The 22,491-nt window shown below is 51.1% G+C and overlaps 1 protein-coding gene across 2 annotated transcripts; it reads right to left on the bottom strand.

Moving 5' to 3' along the window:
• Positions 1–5,650: 5,650 nt before the first annotated feature.
• setd1a (SET domain containing 1A, histone lysine methyltransferase) lies at positions 5,651–21,123 on the bottom strand (the record flags this gene model as incomplete). 2 transcript variants are annotated; one of them, XR_014630770.1, is made up of 21 exons in its annotated part: positions 5,651–6,254; positions 6,454–7,408; positions 7,589–7,726; positions 8,979–9,098; positions 9,356–9,466; positions 10,414–10,598; positions 10,825–11,182; positions 11,553–12,901; positions 13,015–13,076; positions 13,989–14,193; positions 14,299–14,326; positions 14,532–14,674; positions 14,801–14,885; positions 16,035–16,202; positions 16,352–17,320; positions 17,482–19,309; positions 19,403–19,659; positions 19,871–19,998; positions 20,357–20,627; positions 20,758–20,856; positions 20,986–21,123. XR_014630770.1 is itself a non-coding variant. In XM_084448924.1 (20 exons), the coding sequence occupies 20 exons, from the start codon at positions 21,121–21,123 to the stop codon at positions 7,235–7,237; spliced, it is 6,816 nt and encodes a 2,271-aa protein (XP_084305050.1). In that variant the 3' UTR covers positions 5,651–7,234. The 2 variants fall into 2 exon arrangements, 1 of the variants encoding a protein (XP_084305050.1); XM_084448924.1 differs by having other exon boundaries at positions 5,651–7,408.
• Between the last annotated feature and the right edge of the window lie 1,368 nt (positions 21,124–22,491).

Below are 22,491 nucleotides of genomic sequence, written 5' to 3'. Positions count from 1 at the left end.
CACAAATATATAAAATGACAAAACCCTGATTACTGTATTATCCATCTCAATGGTCTTACAAACAGTAACTATGTCTCCAATGTGTTTTATCTTCTTTCATTCACATACACATACATGGTATATGGTTACACGCTTATCCCTTTGATGCACAAGCTATGCAAACCCACAATGCAAACTTTAGTGGGACCAGAATGTTAATAGGGTCATATGAAAATATTAATACATATTCACGTATTTCTCTGCCACAGACATGCACTGACTCAAATGAACCAAACGAAAACAAGTGACTCATCTGACTGCTAGCTTAATTGTGAATAGCATGGTAAACGCATGCAGGGAGTGTCTATTTTAGCTTACTTTGAATTAATATTCTTCAAAATAAAGCAAATGGAACCGTGTAAGAGAACCGTGTAGAACCAACACACAGGGTTGGGTGGATTAATTTGAAAAGGTATTAGTGCCTGAATATTATGGTCCTGAAAGTATATAATTGGAATACTTTTTTTTCTAGGAACATGTAAAAGGTGAAATGGTTGTGCTGTATGTTATGGTTGGTTGGTATGGTATGGTTGTCCTCTATTTTATTCATGTAATATTATTGCATATTGCTTTTGGTGCCACTAGTTGGGAGTTTCCTTAATGCCATAACTGGAAAGTAGGCTTAGTAGCGCAGAGAGAGTTTGGAGGGAGCCAAGTCGAGAATTGGGCGGACTCTCCGTCAGGCATTTAATCAATTTCAACACAGGAAAAAAAGACAAAAATAGGAAGGGCAAAGCCCATCGACAACAACATTTCCCCATCCGATCCAAGAGTTCCAGGGTGAATTAGTCACCTATTAGTGTCCACCATATGCATGCCCCCAGATTAACTAAAGTCTGCGTGGTGGGTGCTTAATAGGCCGGCTACAGTGGCTCAGAGGAAGAAGTAAGAAATATAATATAATAAAGAGCCCGTAGGGGGTGGAGGTCAAGCCACCCCCAATGGCCGTGTCCACTGAGACATGCTCAGGTTTGCCACCAACGTCCACCACCAGGTGCTTGGCCCCCTGCTCCAGGAAGGGGCCGTCATAGTGGGGTGGCAGGGGACCATGGTGGGCGTTGTGGCGATTGAACACACAGGGACATGGGGACCTGGGACAAAGGGATACTGTGCTGTGTAGTAGGGATCAGCGACAAGGCTCGTTGATCCGCAGCTGACCGGGGGGCCATTGGGTTAGGGATGAAATCCCCCCGGACCTGTAGTGGCTTACCTCAGATGAGGACTAGAGGTCTTCTTTGAAGCCAATAACTGAGGACTTGGGGCAGTTTTCAAGTACAGCTGGATGTCACCAGCATAGCAATGCTATTTCATGCCTGCTGATGATACGACCGAGGGGGAGCATATAGAGGATGAACAGAATGGGGCCAAGAACAGATCCTTGAGGGACACCACAGGTGACTGTGCACATCTGAGACAGGGCACCCCTAGGGAGACATATTCTACCATGTCTGACAAATAGGAAACCAAACTGACCAGTCCTACTCACCTGTCTTTGTCAAATGAACGCTGTAGTCCGGTCCAAAAGAATGAGGGGGCAGGGGGAGCCAGCATCAGCTGCCATCAAGAGGTCATTTGTGACCCTAAGTAGTGCCGTTTCAGTGCTGAGTCGGCTGGAAGCCAGACTGGAACTTCTCAAAGAGGTTTAGTTGTTGAGGAGGAAATGTTCTTGGAGCTGTGCTGCAATTGTTTTTTCCAACACATTGGAGACAAAAGGGGAGGTTGGAGATAGGCCTGTAATTTGCCAGAGTAAATTACAGTAGGGGTAGGCTTTTTTTAGAAGGGGGTAATTAGAGCAGTCTTGAGTACAGGGGGGACATGGCTTGACGAATACGTCATGCTGTTACTTGTATTCCATTCCAATCAAACCGTGCCAACACACATTACACCAAAGGTCACTATGCCAAAGAAAGCTGACTGTGAACAAGATAATATTTCACACCTGTTTCACATCTGTTTCAAAAGGCAGGTGCATAGGAGAGGAATGAATGAAAAGTTGCAAAAGAACATCCCGCACACTGTCTAACTTGTAATTGAAGTTTAATGTTTTCGGTTTCGGCACTAGACCTTCATTAGACAAATGAAGGTCTATACTGAAATGTTACAACATTAAACCTGAATTGCAAGTTAGTGTGCGGGATATTTTTTTGCAACTTTTGATTCAAAGCTGACTGTGCCTTCTGCCTTAAGGACATTAGGTGAGTGTTACTACCGTAGCTGTGTCCCCTTTCTTTCTATAGAGCCTATTCTGTGTTTTGTCCTTTGTGGACTTCCTTTGTCCTTGTTCCCACATTGAGCAACTCTGCTGAGTAGTTAGCAGAATGACCTTCATCTGGAACAATCCCGATTGATAAGGCATGCGAACTATGACAACATACACACAGATGACATTGTACAATAATTACCTCCGCTCCAGCGATGAGAGATGATGTTTTCAGTGACGTGTGTTGGTTTATTTATTTTTCCGTTAGCAGGATTAAGCAAAAACTACTATGCTGATTTTCATGAAACTTGGTGGAAGGGTGTAGTGTAGCATGGGCCAATTTAGAATCCATTAAGCTCTGGAGTGGATCTGAATCACAAGAGCCACGAGCCACCCAAACATGGCCAGCCACCTCCATGGAGCCACCTCCATTTTTTTTTTTTACTTCATTGTCCATATGTCGACTTGGGAAGGTCAGAGACACGGGGTTTAGACTGACATAAAGCTCTCAACCTAACGAATGTAGCAATACCAAAACATGTCCTGCTCGCACACAAGTACGTGCGCACAGAGCCACAAGATTCATTAACGGGCAGAGGTCTGTGCTCTCTGAGCACCATTTCTAGTTATTATTAGGTATTGGTTTTCCTTTCCAAAAAGTTTCGCCAATACTCACAGTCACTAACATTTTATGAAGACCGGTGAGTAAGACAATAACTGGTCAGTTTTGTTTCAAGTCAGTCGTTGTGCTCGTGTGCAATGACAATAAAGTAAACTTTAACTTGATTTAGTCACCCAGTGTCAAGTTCTGAATGCCAATACTTCTAACATTACTCTAGTGGGCAATGACAGGTAGTACATATTTAGGCAAAACTGAACCTCAGGTCACATTTAGTAGAGGAGAGAGAAATAGGTGGTAAAATTATGGGAACCTTAATGTTGGTCTGAAATATCTTCAGACTGTAACGACCCTAGTTCCAGTTCAACATATTATCATCAGTTATTATCATCTGCAGGTCAGAAAAATGTTTTCTGTTTTGTCTGACTGTAACAACCTCAATTTGTCATAATCTTCCCTCCCCATCTTTCACAAGTTGTAGTCTGCCCTCCTACTGGCTCCCTTTGGAATTCACCATCAAATCTCAAGTGTACCTAGCAGGGTCAGCTTTCTTTAGTGTTGACTCAGCAGTCAACACTCTAAACAAAGCTGAACATACCGCTGCCATTATATTCCCTCACCCAGTTTAGAGCCACGGTGCTGAATCTGGTTCATGTTTAGTCCAGGAGCAACGGTGTTGAACCTGTTTTTGTCAGGTAAAGTTTTTCTCTGCTGATTCTTATAGCTTGGGGGTACCTCTTCAAAATACAGGAGGGTGCCCCGTGATATCCCTTGAGCATTTTCAGATATTAACCCCTTTATTCCATCTGAAATAAAAGCTTTATAAAAAGTTGTATACCCCTCCCCCAACATGAATCACACAACCTCATTTTTTGAAGTATGTTTTGCTGCCATGGCCTAATTAATTAATATTCATTAATTTGTAATCAAATACATCGTACATGACCTCCTTTATGAATGAACTTGTGAAAGCGAATTTGTATATTTGAGCATTTTGCATGAAATCTCTTAAATCTCTATTTTTATGGGATTTGGGGCATAAAGTGGTTAATATCTGAAAATGCTCAAGGGATATCACAGGGCACCCTCCTGTATTTTGAAGAGGTACCCCCAAGCTACAAGAATTAGCACAGAAAAAAACAGGTTCATCAAAATACCCACAAACCAGGTTCATCAAAATCTAGCAGCCTGACTCCTGGACTAGTACTCCCAGACTAACCATCTCTTGACTGGACCCAACTTTCAGTGATTGTCTGAGGGAGAAGGGCCTACTGTCCAGCTGATAGTCACAGAATCACAGCCCCTTTGAGATCATCCAAACCTGGAAGGTCTGGATTTTGAAAATTAAAACACTAAAGGGATATCAGTAGACAACACTATGAAAACAAAAGGAAGCTGCAATTATTTAAAAAATATTTTAATGCACCATTAATAAAGGGTCCAACTCATTAATACAAGAGAAATATCGCAAATAATATTAAAATTATAAATCATCAAATGAAAAGGAAAAACAATAAAAAATAACTGAAGGGAAGGTATGTACAATTTCCCTCCTCATGGGAGAAGGAAAAGGAACAACATATTTACAGATTGGAACCAGTGTGTTTCTACGAGAAACAAACACTTCTACAATATGTACATTTATTTCTTTGAACTTTTTTTTTTTTTTTTCCTTTTCGTCTTTTTACCTTATAGTTAAGAGTTGGTTTGCACTGAAAGGTGTCAGTAGCAACAAGATATATCTTACAGAGTTTCCCGTTGGGCAGAGAACAGAACATGAAAAGGGCCTTGTGATAATTAAAAATCAAAGGTAAAAACTTGGGACGGCCATATGCTGAGAGTCCATGAAAAACAGAGTCAGGGCAGAATGACCATCTTCCATTGTCAGCTTAACACACACACACACACACACACACACACACACACACACACACACACACACACACACACACACACACACACACACACACACACACACACACACACACACACAGTGGTACACAATTAAGCCTACACTCTACCCCATCATACAATCCCAGGATGAGCTCAAACCCCAAGATATTCTTTGTAAATTTGTCTGTAAAATACAAAGATTTCAGAAACACCAAAACTATAAGGAATACGGTACAGGGGTTTGTTGAGACTGAAAATAGACTAGGACTATGAACTAGAATTATTAGACCTGATTTACACAAATAAATTTTCCTTTTAAAAACATTTAGGACACACTAAATTACTAAGTCAAATAGACAGAGACCACACATATTGGAGTCAGTGGTATATGGAGCTTGTGTCTAGAGCTTAAAGGGCAATGCTCGTTTTTGACAACCTGGACCTTATTTACGACATATTATAAGAAGTTTGACTCACCGAGATCACTTTGGTGTAGTTCGGAGGCATGTAGAAGAAATTTAAAATCCAGCGCGAGCCAGTATATCCATGTAATGACGGTGATCGGGGCAACGAGAATGCAGTTTCTCAAAATCTATTTTCGGCCGCTAAACGGTTGTTTTCATCAATCAGATTGGATGAATCGACAGTTGAGATTCCTCAACGCGAGCCATTGTTGTGGTTTTCAAATACGGGGTCTTTAGCCTCTGTAATATGATCTTTACACGCCTTTCCCCACTTGCTCCAGCACGCATGCGCACAGGCCAGCGCGCAGACTGGCTATTCTCCGGCTTACGTTCTCTGCGCTACGATCGGATTGTTGCTGACGAATGACGACGACAATATTCTCGGCACCAACAACGATCGTAGCGCAGAGAATGTGAGCCGGAGAATAGCCAGTCTGCGCGCTGGCCTGTGCGCATGCGTGCTGGAGCAAGTGGGGAAAGGCGTGTAAAGATCATATTACAGAGGCTAAAGACCCCGTATTTGAAAACCACAACAATGGCTCGCGTTGAGGAATCTCAACTGTCGATTCATCCAATCTGATTGATGAAAACAACCGTTTAGCGGCCGAAAATAGATTTTGAGAAACTGCATTCTCGTTGCCCCGATCACCGTCATTACATGGATATACTGGCTCGCGCTGGATTTTAAATTTCTTCTACATGCCTCCGAACTACACCAAAGTGATCTCGGTGAGTCAAACTTCTTATAATATGTCGTAAATAAGGTCCAGGTTGTCAAAAACGAGCATTGCCCTTTAAGATCTATAATCTATATGTTTTCAAGGGGAATCAAATTACTGGATATTTCATAGAAAATCCTGTGTCATTCCAATAGCACATAGCACACAATATGCGATTTGCTGGTTGACCAAAAACACAACTAGACAGAGTACATTCTTACCAGGGTGTTAAAAAAATAAACGCGCACACTCTTTATGTGAAAAGGGGGCAGGTGTGTTCAGCTACCTTGGTCCTACAAAAACAGCCACTCGTCGCTGACCTATCCAATGAAGGGAAAAAAAAAAAAAAGGCTCATTCCAGGTCATCAAAGGATAGGAATAAACTTCCTGCATGACTAAACTTTAGTGACCATATTAAGCCATTAAGATAAACCTACAAAATTATTCGTCAGAATGTAGCCAATTGTTGTCAAATGGTTAAAACAACAACAAAACACTCAAAGGTCTTTGGTCTCTCACCCAAATAAGCTGGTGAGAGGGGAGTCACACGGAAAGGAAGATGCAGAACAGATTTAAGGGGCTGGTGAATCACAGATGGTGGGAACACTAAAATGTACTTTACTGTAAGATACTTACAGCCAACGCAACTAAATATCAAGAACAACAATTATAGCAATTGTAATAATAATATATAATACTATTAAAATGAAAAAGCTCAATCTTCATTTTTGGAAATCTTGCATAACTGAAGTCCTAAATAGCTCAGAGTGTGTCAACTCTAAAACTGCAGCTTGAACATGCGCCTTAAAAACCCTGAATCTGTTTGTTTTTACTGTGCGTCCGTGTGTGAGGTATGAACTCTGGGGGCCTGACCACACAGACTGGACATTGTACTGGGGCTGAGACACTATCACCTGTTGACGGGCTGCATTGTATTCTTGGCAAAGGCCGGTGGCGTGGGTGGAGGGGGGAACTCAACATGGAACAAACAGGTGGCCTGAACATCAGTTCCTCTATCCTGCAATACTGCTACAGAGGAGCTGACGCTGAGGGTGATGTGCGGAGAAGGGGGTCTACTCCGGGCTTTCAAAGGCATCTAATTAATGACCCATAAAACTGACAGTATATTCAAAGTGTGTGAACAGTGCAAATGAGTGTTTCTCTTGTTTCCAGGATACGATGAGGAAAGCTGCGCGGCTCCTGCGTGGAAGGGGGGGCAGGATGTCTTGACCGCGGCGCTCGAACCGGGGGAGGGGCCGCTGTCATCCCATTGGTGCAGGAGTGCTGTACGCTGTGACCTCTAGTTGAGCGTTCCGCGACAGTTCTCTGTTCCACACAGGCATGGGATCTTGTTCTCCTCCAGGGGGAACTTGTAGTCGTAGGTGATCTCTTCATTGACGGCAATGGCCTGCTTAGAGTAGATTACGATCTTCTTCTGGGACTCGATGGTGATCACTTTCGCATAGCAATTAGGCTGGGAAAAGAGGAATAAAGCGAATCAAGTGGTTAAAAGAAACATTGTCACAGCATCCAATATGAAATCTGGTTAGTTTGTATACATTTCACATTGTGTGTGTACACCTGTGTGTCAAATAGCAAGTGTGTGTGACTGAAACCACTCTTGGGCATGGTATGCGATTGTTGGCCGACTTACAGTGCAGCAGTGGTTGATGAAGCGCGCCAGACCGCCACACTTGGTGGCGTCGATGATGGTGTCGTGGTCCACCCTGAACAGGTAGCTGCTCCCGATGCCCTGCTGAGCGTAGCGCTTCTCTCGATTGTCAGCCACCATCTGCCGAGGACAACAGCGCAAACACAGGCAGGCTCAAACATCGACGCCAGTCAAGAACCAAGAAAGCGCATCAGTCTGATTAGAGGTCTTTCCATCAACTGTGATGACCAACGGCCTTCGCATATAAGACCCTCCTCCGTGTCATAGCTGATCAATATGAAATGGTCTGTCAAAGACAGGGTGTGGCAACAACATAACATAAAACAGGTTGGACAAATCATAGACAAGGGAAAAGTGGTACCTTTCAACAACTTAAAAGCACCGTTTGGGTTGACAGATTCCGATTTCCTAACTTACAACCGAATTTACACTATCATTAAGACATTATTGTCCAGAGGTAGAGTTGGGAACAAATAAGACTATTGGAGGAAAGTAAGTGGAGTTAAGAAGAAATTTCTTAGCCTTTCTTAACTGCGTTCAGGAATGAGGACCATTGTTTTTTGGGTGAACCATTTGATTTGACTACTCTAGAGGCCTTGTATCCAAGTCCCTCATCCTGCTATGAGCTTAGCCAGGCACCAGCTGCATAGATAAGCATGAAAAACAATTCTTTATCTGCTTATTGTTGGTCTTTCTGACATGGCCTACGAAGGTCACTATGCAACGGCATCTGCATGAGAAAGCCTGTATACTCTATACCAGGCATTCCCAAACTGTGAGGCGGGCCTCCCCTGTGGGGCCCCAAAGAAATTCAGGGGAGGCGGGGAGGGATGGTTAGAGAAAAAAAAAAAGGAAAAACATGTTATTCAAAACATGTCATTTAAAAATGTCTGGTTTTTATGAATGAAACGTGATTTTAAAGGTCAGAAGATCGAAATAAATAATGGGAGAGATGTATACTAAATTTGTGGATAGTGCAGAGAGAGCCTCCCCCCGCAGTCATTGTGCGAAAACATCATAACGTTAACTAGCAGCAGGTGCCACCGAGCTAACTTAGCTGTCTAACGTTATGGACTAGCTAACACTGCCTTGCAAATTTGGGGGGTTGGCGGGGCGCGGTGTGTCACTGTTTTTAGAGGGGAGACCCACATTGATGGAGTTTGGGAAACCATGCTCTATACTATGTATAGCCTGTATACTTGCTGCATCTCTTCCTGAGTGCAATGAGGTTCGCCGGTGTTTGCAAATATCTCATCTTGGCTAAAGATGGACAGTTCGTTGTGTATTCAAACTTAATTGATTAACTCTTGGGTACACGATTACAACATTTCGATGGGGTGCAGTGGTATCATCATCAAGCTTTGACCGGTACCTGTCTGATGTTCTGACCCACATACTCGATGACCATCTCATCAGCAGCGATAGGCTCCATGGCGAACAGGCCCCACTCGTGGATCCTACTGCGGCCGAACCGAAGCTTCTTCTTACGGAACTGTGGAGAAAGTGGGGGTTCAGTTTCACTATGGCCTCACCGGTGTCACTTCCACATGCTGTGCAAGGGTTAGTTCCACTATGACATCAAACAGGTATGCTGCACGGTGTGTCATCATCAAACTATTATTACATCTTGCATATTGCATCAGGCTCGTCATTGAACGGTAATAGAGTCAGTGTGTAGGTAGAACCCCGCGGGGAGATTATCAGACAGCTATATAGTGGTTCTATAATGCGGCTGGAGCTCCGGTGTACCTTGAGCTGATTGAGTTTGAGCAGGTCAGAGTCCATCACGGCTGGGGTGCCGATAACGGTGAGGAGCCGGCGCTGCTCCGAGCGTCTCTCTGACAGTAGCCGGTTGGTTCCCTGGATGAGGCAAGGAGTGAGAGGAGGCACACAGGTCAATGACCCACACACACACACACACACACACGCTCACATGGCCCTGAGCTCAACAGGACTCAGACGCAGAGGCGCCTTGACCCAGAAGATAAAAGACAAGACGTATCTGGAGAATGTGGTCACTGACGTTTTTGACAAGTGGACTTGTTTGACCAGACCTACTTCCTGAAATAAACACACTTCCTGCTGAGCTATGAAAAGAGGGCTATATCTGGGAAACGCAAACACTTCTCTGTCTATATAGAGGGTACTGTGGAACAAAGGTCAGAAATATCATGCCCAAAAAAACAGAAACTAAGGCCTGGATTACACTGCTGCGTTTTCGCCGAAAAAGACCTATGTGTGCCTGATTCTGATTAATGGTGGTGTGATAAGAGATTAAGCGCAATTTCGTGTGTAATCGCGGATCGTTTTCCCCGTTCGAAAACATACCCATGAACAAACGTAGTAGTGTAATCCAGGGCTAAAGAGCAGGTTGAGAGAGAGAGAGAGAGAGAGAGAGAGAGAGAGACAGAAAGACAGAAAGAGAAAGGGAAGACCACTGACATCAGAGATGTGAGAAAGAGAAAGAAAAGGAGCAAGCGAAAATGTAAGAGCAGGAGAGAGAGCGAGTATGTGTGTGTGTGAGAGAGATAGAGATAGAGAGAGAGCGTGTATGTGAGAGAGACAGAGACAGAGAGAGACAGAGAGAGAGATGGAGAGAGTGTGTGTATGTGAGAGAGACAGAGACGGAGAGAGACAGAGAGATAGACAGAGAGCATGTATGTGAGAGAGACAGAGACGGAGAGAGACAGAGAGAGAGAGAGAGAGAGAGAGAGAGACAGAGAGAGAGAGAGACAGAGAGCATGTATGTGAGAGAGAGAGAGAGACAGAGAGAGAGAGAGACAGACAGAGAGAGCGAGCGTGTATACCGAGCTGTCCATGTTCTCCTGGCCCTCTAGGATGGCCTGCTCGGGCAGGTCCAGGTCCAGGTAGACGTCCTTCTCCTTGCGGCTGATGGCGTAGTAGCCCTCGCTCCTGGCGCAGCCCGTCATGTGCTCGCGCAGCTGCTCGTCGGCGTTCTTCTTCTTGCGACGGGGGTTCGGGATGTTGGTAAGTGCAGGTCAAAGGTTAAGGCAAAATAACATCGAGACACTGACTTAAAGCGTCTATGAATCAGGCATCGTACATTTAAAACCTATGACAACTGCACTCCTCACAAGATGGCCTAAGCTCAGGGCTAACCTGGGTGATGCGTGAATGATATCCGCTCAATTGGTGCACCCTTGTCCCCCCTCCCCTCCTGATAGACTAGCCCACACAGGGGTAGTAGTAAAGGATATCAGTGTGGTGGACCCAGTGGGTGTCGTTGAGCCAATCGGTGCTGTGGTCATCCTGCAGCAGGTTCTCATAGGTGGTCTTGAGCAGGATCAGATCCTCCATGTCCAGCCCGGAGTTCCAGATGTCGTACAGAATGGTCATCCGCTCAAACTCGCTGCGCTGCTCGTAGGTGATCGCCGGGGGCTCGGGCGCAGGGATGGGCTTGGGCCAGCGCTGGGACGACGACGACGTCACGCCCGCCTCCTGGAGGAAGAGGCGCTCGCTCTTCCTCAGGTCGTCGAACTCGCCGTCGTCCTCCTCGTCGGAGCTGGACAGCTCGCCTGGCTCCAGCTCCTCCACATCCACCTCCAGATCTGACTCCTGCTCGACACGGGGCCGACAGGAAGAGATATGTACTTGGGAACACAGCTAACACTTCGCATAAATAAAGGTGTCAGCAGTGCACACTGCCCCAACCAACGCCAACCAGCAACGTTGGATTGGTGTGCCTGTTGGTGTTGACTGGATAGATTCTTCAGCTGAATTTTAAAACTTTCAACAATCTAACAACTTTAGGAAGTGACAACATTTTTTCCATTTTGATGTCACTGTGAGAACAAAACTAAGTCGTAATGAAACAGGAGCAACAATGTTACAGTAAATCTGAGCCCTGAGGGTGAGTCAACATCCTCAGGCAACGCAACGTTGACAAACGACTTGTGACATGAGGTGTGACAGAAAAACTACGCACCTCTGGTTTCCTCTTCCTCTGTTTCTTGCCCGGTCGCTCCTTTGCTTTCTTTGTCGGCTGCAGCTCCACGTTCTCTTTGTCTTTCCTCTTCCTCTTCTTGTTCTTGGTCTTCTCCAGCTCGGTGCCGACGGCCGCCATGCCCTTCCTTTTGTGCGGAGAGGGCAGAGCGGAGGCCTTGGCTGCCTCGCCGAGCAGACTTATCTCGGACAGCAGGTCGGCAGGGTCACCCCTGGATGGTAGCGCCTCTCCGATGACCTCCTCCGGAGCTTCGAGCACGCCGGAGATGGCCGGGTGGTTGAGGTCGGCGGGGAGCAGCACGGACGAGTCCTGCTTGGCGGAGGCTCTCCTGGCGGTCGGCGCCAGGTGGGTTGGGGGCTTGGAGTAGTTGTGCTCGTGTAGGACCACCAGGCCCGCCGGCTCCATGACCAGGGAGAGGGGCGCGGGGGAGAGCAGCATGTCCTCCTCCATCTTCTGCTCCTCGGCCTCGTCCGACGTCTCCGTCTCCTCCGAGTCGCCGGCATCGGGGTCAAGGGTCAGCGCCACGTCGGCCAGCACGGACAGGTCAGCCGTGGGGGCGGAGGCCAGCTGGAGCAGGCTGGACGCCCCCAGCTGTTCCCTGAACCTCAACCTCTGCTCCCTCTCCTCATCATCCTCCTCTTCCTCTCTGACGGGGTGGGGGTAGGAGGGAGGAGGCGCGGGGGCCGACAGACTGACCGTCCGCGGGCGTCCCCGGGGCCTCTTCAGGACGGGCGGGGGAGGGGCCACCTCGAAGGCCATCTTGACCATGGAGGCGTGGTCCAGGGGCAGGTTCTGCACGGTGAGACACACCAGGGGGGAAGGGGCAGCGGGGGATCGGGCGGAGTCCTTGGCCGCCCCGCGCTTGGTGGGGGACTTGGGGCTCTTCTTGGACTCCTCGGGACACAGGGGGGCAGTGGCGGCGCGCGCCGGCGGGGACGCGGACACGGTGAGAACGGAGGCGGGTGAGGACGGGGAGAGGGCGTTGCCCTCGCCCGGTCTGGAGGCGAAGGGGAGGAGACGGATGGACTTGGGGGGCGGGGCAGCGGGCAGGGCCGCCGCCGAGGCAGCGAGGATGGAGTCCGGGGGCTGGGACTTGACGGGGGAGAGGAGGAGGGAGGACTGCGCCGGCGCGGGGGACGGCGAGGGGGAGAGCGGGGCGGCCTGCACCGGCATTCTGTAGCTGCTGTCCTCCGTGGAGAAGGAGACGGTCTTCCTGCGTTTCTTGAGAGGGGGCACGAGAACGACGGGGGACGGTGGGCGCCGGGGGGGAGGCGACGGAGGGCGGACGCCGAGCACCTTCGCCACGCCGGGCTTGTCGTTCGCGCTTTCCCCTGGGAGAACAAAAGCACACATGGCGGAATGAAAACGAGAAGACTACAGTTATATGTGCTCTTAACGACCCGTGTTCATCCCGGCTCCGAGCCCAACAGACCCCCCGACTTACCCGCTTTGACCTCTGTCTTTGGAAGGGCACTCGAGACCGGGAGACAGATGCTGCTTTTGTCTCTGGAGAAACCAACACAAGTGGAAAAGTCATTAACATTGAAGGGGAAAATGTCTGCTTATTTGCTTATGCTGCGTTCCATTTGTCCGGGAAGTGGGAGGTGGGAGAGACGGAAAGTCTACAGTGGACGCCAACAACAGCTCGGAACAAAGATGGACGCTAGCTAGCTTTGTTTGCCGGACCAGTAGTTAGCGCGCTACGCTGTATTTTGCGCACACGAAAGAGGTTACGAATATGGATGAGACGGTATACCGTAAAACCGTGAACCGCAGTATAAAATTATAACCGTGACATTCCCTGTGTTTACGGTATTACGTTCACGGTATTACACAATAATGCGCTGCTGAAACTTCACATTTCAAGTTGCTTGCAACAGTTAATTTTGTAATTTAATATAAGCTTGCTATTAATAAACTGACACACTAATGTTCAATAAAGCTGTTTTCCTTCAAAGTAAAATACTTGTTTTTTTTATGTGTTGGGGAGGTGAAATGCCGTATACCGTGAAATACCGTAAACCGTACCGTGTAACTACATACCGTACCGTAATGTAACGGAAAAATCCATACCGTCTCATCCCTAGTCACGAACATGTCCTCAGATAACAGTTGGGAATACTGTGTGTATGACTGATTTAATGAGACAAATAAGACAGAAATGCTAATAAAACAGTATTACTAAAGTTTCACTTTAGTAACCACCGGGGGGCTGCCATGTGGTTCACGACCTGCCGAGCTAGCTGGGGGTGGGGGAAACGTGATACGAGTTTTACGAGCCGAGAAAAAAAAGTTGTGAGGGGCGTTCCGGTTCAAACTGGGAATAGCATCTCGTAAATCACGACTTCACGAGCCACATGGAACGCAGCGTTGCGCTTGAAACAGACGTGTGGCGCGTTCGTAGGCGTGAATAAATACCCGTGGTCCTCTTTCTCCGTGTACAGAGCGAGGCTGTCCATCGTCGACTCGTCCATGGTGTCCAGCCCCTCGCTCTCCCCCGCCCGCTCCCCTTCCTCTTCATCCTCGTCTTCATCGGAGGAAGAGGAGGAGGAGGAGGAAGAGGTGGAACTCCCGGAGGAGGAAGAGAGGCTCTCGTCATCGCTGTCTGCGCTCATCACCCCATCTGTGAGAACAGGAAGCAGAAGGGATAGATGATATCACAGCGACATGGGTAAGGAAGTCAGATAAATTGCGGATGTGGCAATGACTGATGAGAAGAAACACATACCTTCAGATTCCTTTTCACTCTCATCCTCCTTAAGAGAGAGAAACAGAAGAACTGTGTGAGTTCAGACCTCTTGACAAACCAAGACCAAGCGAACGCAAGCGCAGGAACAGCGCAATGCCGCCATCTAGCCAACATTCGGTGAAAACACAATCGATACATAAGGACGGAAAACAGCTCGCACACACGGACGGTACCCACAGCTCACACACGCGTGCGCACACACACACACACACCTTTTCTGTGGAGGAGCCGTCCGACGTCTCCTCTCCCTCGCTGTCCAAGTCCCAAGGTTTCCGACTCCTCTGCTTCTTCTTCCTCCTCCGGCGGTCCCTGGCAGCCCCGTGACCCTCGCCGTCCACCCGTCGGCCGTCCGCACCTGGGGGGGGGGAGAGAAGAGGAGGCGCGAGCACAGACGGTTAACCAGCGAACCGCACGCGTCGAGAGCTAGCCGGGGACGTGCGAACGCGGCGCGTCAGAATGGGAGCCGTCTCGGCGGGCGCACCTTCGTCGTCGTCCTCCGGCGGGGTGGAGGGCCTCTTCATCTTCAGCTCTCCCTCTCCGAGCTCCTGAGGCTCTTTCCTCTTGACCTGAGGGAGGAAAGGAAGGAGACATGAGGGAGGAAAGGAAGGAAGGAGACATGCAGAGTCAACACTTAAGAACTGGTAGAGAGGGGGGGGAGGGAAATTACATTTGTTGCGTCACGGCATAATCCCCTTTATAGACTGAAATGTTCACATTTTTATTGTGTGAAATGCATTCTCAGCAGGAAACCGGTGGCCTGTCCGCTCCGAGTAGGAAATGAGTCCTTATCCCAAGTGAAGGAGTTCAAGTATCTGGGGGTCTTGTTCACGAGTGAGGGAACCATGGAGAGGGAGTTTGGCCGGAGAATCGGAGCAGCTGGTGCGGTTCTGCAGTCGCTTTACCGCACTGTTGTGACGAAAAGAGCCAAAAGGCAAAGCTCTCGATCTACCGGTCTATCTTCGTCCCCACCCTCACCTATGGTCATGAAGGATGGGGTCATGACCGAAAGAACGAGATCACGGATACAAGCGGCCGAAATTAGTTTTCTCCGGAGGGTGGCTGGGGTCTCCCTGAGAGATCGGGTGAGAAGTTCAGTCATCCGGGAGGGACTCGGAGTAGAGCCGCTGCTCCTTTGCGTCGAAAGGAGCCAGTTGAGGTGGTTCGGGCATCTAGTGAGGATGCCTCCTGGGGGCCTCCCTAGGGAGGTGTTCCAGGCGTGTCCGGCTAGGAGGAGGCCGCGGGGTAGACCCAGGACTAGGTGGCGGGACTACATCTTCGCACTGGCCTGTGAGCGGCTAAAGATTCCCCAGGCAGAGCTGGTTGATGCTGCTAGGGAAAGGGATGTCTGGGGCCCCCTGTTGGAACTGCTGCCTCCGCGACCCGACCCCGGATAAGCGGATGAAGATGGATGGATGGATGGATGGAAATGCATTTGATATGTTTTTTGTTGTTGTTGTTGTGCTTGTTTTGGTTTGTTTTGGTTTTCTTTGCTGTACTTTCACACAATTTGAAACAGCTTGTTAATGGTCCATTAAGAACGTCCGAAATAAACATGATCATTCATTCATTCATTCATTCATTCATTCATTCATTCTATATACACCACGAAAACACAAATCCACCATCTGACTGATTGTCTCAGAAATGCAGTTTGTGACGGAAACTTCCCCCAAGCCCCGCCCCCCCCCGCCCCCCCCGTGTCCAGGTGTTCGTACCTTGAAGGAGGGCAGGCGCAGCGCCCCCCGCAGGGAGAAGCCTTCCATGCCGCCGCTCTTGGCCCAGTCCACCAGAGAGAGGAGGGGCTCGCGTGGCCGGCTCGCCTTGTCCTTCTCCTTCTCCTCGTCCCTCAGTGTGGAAATGCTCCTCACCATCGTCTGGAAAGGCTAGTGCGACAAAGAAAAGAGCATCGTTTTTTTATTACGTACGAGGAAGTTCTGAGGTAACTTCGAAACACGCACACACGGGCGGCTGAACGCGCATCATCCTTTGATGATGCGTCCCGACGCCCTCCTTACCGCGCGCCCCCCCTTACCTTGGCCTTGGTCTCTTTGCGCTCCCACCACTCGTCGAAGGTGGCGAAGGCGATGTTCTCCACCATCTTGCGGTTCAGGTCCCTCTGCATGATGTTCTTCATCTCCTGGATCAGGGTGGCGAGCGCCAGCTGCACCGTCAGCTCGTGGCGGTTCTCGGCCAGCAGGGGGAGGTGGTCGCCCGGCTCCCCATAGGGCGCCTCCCCCTCGCCGGGTGGCATCGTCCCGTAGCCGGGCGGGGGCAGGTAGGAGGGGTAGGGGTAGTGGTGTGGCCAGGAGCCGGGTGGAGGCGGGATGGCGTGGTGGGGAGGGGGCGGGATCTGGGAGCCGTGCGGGTCGGGGTAGGCGTAGGGCATGTGCGGCGGCATGTAGCGGTGGTCCTGGTCGTAGTGGGCAGCGCCGCCGCCGCCACCACCGCCGTCCTCCTGGTCCATGTAGGGGTGGTGCGGGGGCGGTGGCATGGCGTGGAGATGGTAGGAGGCGGGGTAGCCGGCCGGGGGCGGCGGGGCGGATTCGCCGGGGGGCGCGGCGCCGCCGTTGGCCGAGGACAGGCGCAGCTGGTGAAGCCGGCTGAGCATCTGCGTCTGCATCTGGAAGGACATGGGCGCGCCGCCGCTGTACTGGTTCATCAGCTCCACCGAGCTGGCGTAGTCGTACATGTGGGGGGGCAGGTGGGGGGGCGGGTACTCAGGGTGGAGCTCCATGTGGGCGGGCGGCGGCGGCTGGAGGGAGAAGCCCGGAGGTGGGGGCAGGTGAGGGGGGTAGGAGGGGAAGTGCTGCGCGGAGTCGGAGGCGACCGGCGGCGAGGACGAGGGGTCCGTCGCCTGGGGGGGCGGGGCGGCCTGGGGCTGGGACGGGGAGGCGGCGGAGCAGGGGGCGGGGCGTTGGCCGGGCACCGCCGCTGCGGCCGCGGCGTTCTCATCCTCCTCGTCAGAGATCTCCATGTCTTCGCCGGAGGAACGGGGGGAGGACTGCGGGGGGAGAGAGGGGGACAAAGGAGGAGTGAAAAGATGGAGAGAGCGACTACAAAAGGTGAGAGATTATAAAGAACGATGTGAAATGCTAACTAGAACGGTGAGTGAGATCTAGGAACCATCAACGGAATCAGAACCGAAGGGAACCGGGTTCGTACCTGACTCTGTCCGTTGTAGGGGGGGGTGTGCGCACCCTGTCTGGCGCCCTGGTCAGCGGAGATGGGCTGCGGAGACTGCTCGCGCTGCGGCCCCGCCCCTGCGGGGACCCCCATCTGGGCCTGGGGGTCTTCCGACGGGGGGACGTGGGGGGAGTACGTGGAGGAGGAGGTGGTGGAGGAGGAGGTGGTGGCCGGCGCGACCACGGTGGGGCTCTTTCTGCCGGCCCCCGCCGCGCCGTGCTTCCTCCCCCGGCGGCCGTCTCGGTCGCGGTCCCCTCTCCTCTTCGCGCCTCCCTCGCCGTCTCCCGGTCTCCTGCGCCGGTCTTTGTCTCCCTCCTCCTCCCGCTTGCTCCTCCTGCTCTCCGCCGCCTCCCCTTTCCCCTTCCCTCGCTCTCCTCCCTCCCCCGTCGCTGACGCCGCTGCTGCCTTTTCTCTCTGCTGCTCCTCCTTCCTGTCCTCCTCCTCCTCTTCGTCAGAAGCCAAAAAGGAGAATTTGGCCTTCTGCTCCTTCAGGAGCATCTCGATGCGCGAGTCGAGGCTGCTGCTGTGGTAGACGAACGGCAGGCTCTCATTGGCCGGGTCGGGCTCCGGGGAGGAGGAGTCACGCTGGGCGGGGGGCGGGGACAGGGAGACGGACGAGGAGGGGAGGTGGTGAGCGAGGGAGGTGGACGAGGGGGAGGCGGAGGACGAGGTGACGGAGGAGTGCGGCGGGGAGGAAGGGGGCGGGGTCTGGGGCGGCGGCGGCGGCGTGCTGGGCCGGCGCTTGGGCTTGGCCCACTGCTCCTCCCGGGCCGGGCTCTCCTGGCCGAAGTCCAGGGCGTCGAGCGTCTCGGCCACGGCCGCCGCGATGACCGAGGCTGGGGGGAGGGGAGGGGGCGGGGGCGGAGGAGGGGGTGGGAGAGGGGCGTGGTGGTGAGGCGGCTGGTAGTCTTTGTCGCCGCCGGCGCCCGCGCCGGCCGACCTCTCCCCGGAACCGACTCCCCCCGGGCGGGAGGAGGATGAGGAGGAAGAGGAGGAGACGGGCGGGTCGAGAGGAGACGGCGGCGGGAGGTCTTTGGAAGACGACGGGTAGGAGGACGCCGGGGGGGACATGCTGTTCGACGACGAGCGGTGGGAGTTGGAGTTGAACCGGGGGTCCGAGTTGTTGGAGTAGTCGCCGGTGTCTCTCTCCCGCTCCCTCTCTCTGTCCCGGTCCCTGTCGTGGCTGCTCCTCCGCCGGCTGCCGCTGTGGTGGTTGTGCGAGTGGTGGTGGTTGCGGTGTCTCTGGTGGCCGTGGTCGCCGCCGGACCGCGAGCCCACGCTGTCCCGCCGGTACCCCCGCTCGTCCCGGCTGCGCTCGGAGTGGTGGTGGGAGTGGTGGGAGTGGTAGGACGACTTGGAGGAGGAGGAGGAGTTGGCCTCCTGCAGGTGACCATGGTAGGAAGACCTCCTGGAGCCGATCCCCCCGGCGCCGTACCGCCCCGAGTCTCTGTCTCGGTCCCTCTCCCGCTCCCTGTCGGACAGCGGGGGCTGCTCGTACCCGGGCCCGGGGGGCGGGGGCGGCATCCCCGGGTGGTGAGACATGTGCTGGCCGACCCCGCCGGCGTTGGGGTACGTGGGGTAGCACGGGGGCTCGTTGGGACGGAAGGGGGCGCTGGGGGGGTAAGTGGGGCGACCTCTGTGGTACACCGAGGGGTCTTGAGGAGGGGCGTGGGGGTCCTCTGGGTAGCGGGAGACTTTGTAGCCCCCGACTGAGGATGAGACAGCGGACGAGGAGCAAGATGATGAGGGTAAAATGTCTTGTGGGGGGTAGCCACTGCTCAAAGGACCGGCGTTGTAGCCAACATGTCTAAGAGAGAGGAGGGAAAAAAGATCAGTCTTGACACTTAACACCGAGAACGCCATAGACTATCATAGTGGCCGTGAGACGACTGCCACTGACCTGGCGACGGCGTAGCCCGAGTCTTGTGAGAAGGGCGTCCCGGTGCGCGGGGTGTAGGGCGTCCCCCCGCCCTGGGAGGAGGCCGAGGACCCCGGGGTGTAGGGCCCCCCCATGGAGGAGGGGGGCGTGTCCAAGCGTTGCTCGCTGAAGCCCGTGTCGACGGAGCAGGGTGTGATGCTGCCGGGGGTGAGAGTTGGCGCCCCGGATGCGGCCGTGGCCGGGAGGTCGGCGGACAGTCTCCGCCTGATATCCGAGGACTATAGAGAGAGAGAAAAAGAGGAGATGGGGAGAAAGTAATAGAAAAAAGAGAGGAGGAGTTAGGGAGAAAGTAATAGAAAAAAGAGGAGGAGATAAGGAGAAAGTAATAGAGAAAAAGGGAAAAAACAACATTACGAGTGTGAAGTCTATGGAACCTGATTATATTGTATTTTATTATTTATGGCGTGGAGAGCAGAGTGTTGGCCGTACCGTGTCGGGCTGCGCAGGGGCCGGCAGCTGCTGGAGCCGGTCTGCCAGGGCCTTGCCTCCGAGGGGAACCGTCTGGGGAGTGTAGGAGCCGCTCACTATCAGGTCGTAATATTTCGTCCGCTGTTGGCCTGAAGGAACACAAGCGCACGGAACGCACGTCAGAATAATCACGCACATGAAGAGAAACAGCAACATGTCCGCAGGCGTGTCAGCTTTGCATTTGTGGTGTTATTACTATTGTAGCCATTGTTTTATATTACAATTTAGCTGTATTTTACTTAACTGTCACTATCTTGTTTTGTTTTTTTACATTTATTTTAATTAAATTAAATTTTACTCCACTGTACATGTACAAAGGGCAATCATAAAGGTGTCTGAACCTGGATCATTTCTGCTCACAATACTTTTGTTGATCATTATCATTGGCAGTGGGTGAAGGATAATGAAACAGTAACAGCAGATGAAACCAAGGCATGCGTTCCATACCTTTGATGTCTAGTTGAGCGTGCACTATGTTTCCCATGACCGAGGTGTTGTGTAGGTGCTTCACTGTGTCCTTGGCTCCCCTGGTGTTGGTGAAGAGCACTCGGGCCAGACCCAGGTGCTTGCGCGTCTTGGGATGGAACAGTATCTCCATCTCCTCCACCTCGCCAAACTTGGAGCACATCTCCGCCAGGAAGGGCTCCTTGATGTTGTCATTGAGCCGAGCGAAGGTCACTTCCTTGAGAGGTATAGGACCCACGTAGTGCTCGTCCAGCTGTGGAGTAGGGGAGAAGAGGAGCGATGAATGAGGAACCAGGGACGGCAAAAGAGAATAGAAACCCTTAAACCGCCACTGATGCAAGTGAAGCTGGTAGCAGAGCGAGTTGGAGAGCCTGGTTTCTCACCTTAAACTTGGGCACAGGAAGGGCTAGCTCTGTGTGCCTGGACCAGATCCTACGAGGTCGTGGGTCACGCAGATCTCCCACTGCGGGGAACCCAGAGTCCTGTGGGAACAACAGAGGTTATTTTTGCTGGCACATGTCATGCTGACTCCACAGCAGATACATATGCTGCACATACAGTATTATATACAGCAATAATAATAATAATAATAATAGGAAGACTACACTCACCGGCACACTGAAATGCACTCCATCGTATCTGTATATTTTTTGAGCAACCCTTCGGATTGCTGGGTCCTGGACGAGTTTATAGCTCTTCCACTGCAAACTGAGAGCTCGTTGTGTTTCTGCCCCACTGTCTGGATCCATGCTATCACTACAGTTGTGTAGAGGAAGGAATAGCATATGTTAGGGTTTAAAAAAAAAAAAAAGTGTCAGAGCACAAAGAACAATTTGGGTTCATCATAAAGTAAAGAAAACATTGGTGTCATTGGGATACACCCTCTACTTGTGTAAGAAGGAATGTGTTAGAATTACTCATACAGCACGTCCCAGCTGGTTCAAATCAAAAAGCCCGAATGGACCGCTTAACTTTGAAAGCAATCCAATAGGCTTGTCCCCCACCCGATGAAATCAAGCATATTTATTTGACCCCTGTACGTGTTCGTTCGTGCTAAACTAGAAAAGCCCACTCCACTTACATTCACCAACTGTAGCTACATGCTGACGACATGCATCGTATCGGGGCACGACAGGTGGTTCACTTGTTTTGTAACTGTAAACTAGACGGAGGTTGTCAGAACCACGTCAACGTCTGGCGAGTAGCTAGCTCGCCCGCTAGTAGCCAACTAGTGTCACTGCCTCACAGGGGTCACTGCTGTCGCTTGTCAGTATTATGATTGTCAGTATTATGATTGTATGTCAATATAGCTTCAACCCTCACTTGCCCACGCTGGTTTCGGGGTTCGACTCGAGTGCTCTGGCTTGCCAACGCACATGACAACCTTACACACACACCGCTTAGCCTGCTACGCCACCAAACATGCTTAGACTTAGTAGCACGGGTGGGCGGTATTTAAACAATTCAACTCGGTTATACCAAGTTAGCTATCGTTACTTTCTCCTAATTTTGAAACGTGAACACGACATGGTAGAGGACCTGACAAGCTAAAGTAAACAAACAATCGATGGCTAAACACTATTTTAACAGCAAGCTAACAACGTCGGACAAGTTTGCATTATTGACAAACTAGCACCAGACCAGTTAGCTGGGTAGCTATAACGTTAGCGAATATTCATTAACCAACGTTTATTACAAGCTTACTTGACTGTCTAACGGTAGCTACTTGTGTTGGCTAAGTTAGCTGTATCTTTGTGTTCGCCGCGGTAGTCTTGGCGGGCGCAGGAGGCTGACTCCCATGCCGCTCAGCTCAGCTTGTTGTTTAGCAAGTTAGCTCGCGTTAGCTAAATAGCGTTAGCTAGCCAGCACAATGTTCCACCCCAACTCACCGGCAGGCTAATTTCATTTACAGGACTATAATTTCGTCAGCAATCATTCTGTACTTTGATGCTAAGATCGACACAATGACTTCTACTTGCTATGACTCCTTCGACACGTCCAACCGAACCCGCCTCTTTCTAACCTCTTGCCCGCTGCATCCGAAACTACCAGCCCGCCGCTCAAGTACAACAAGGCCCAATACTGACGGGAAAAACACAGTCCCGATATGAAAGGAA

This window comes from Borostomias antarcticus, assembly GCF_949987555.1.
Source record: "Borostomias antarcticus genome assembly, chromosome: 14".
In the NCBI taxonomy this organism is placed as follows: domain Eukaryota; kingdom Metazoa; phylum Chordata; class Actinopteri; order Stomiiformes; family Stomiidae; genus Borostomias; species Borostomias antarcticus.
The sequence above is the reverse complement of the archived record's forward strand: the minus strand, read 5'-3'. Positions and strand labels throughout refer to the sequence as shown.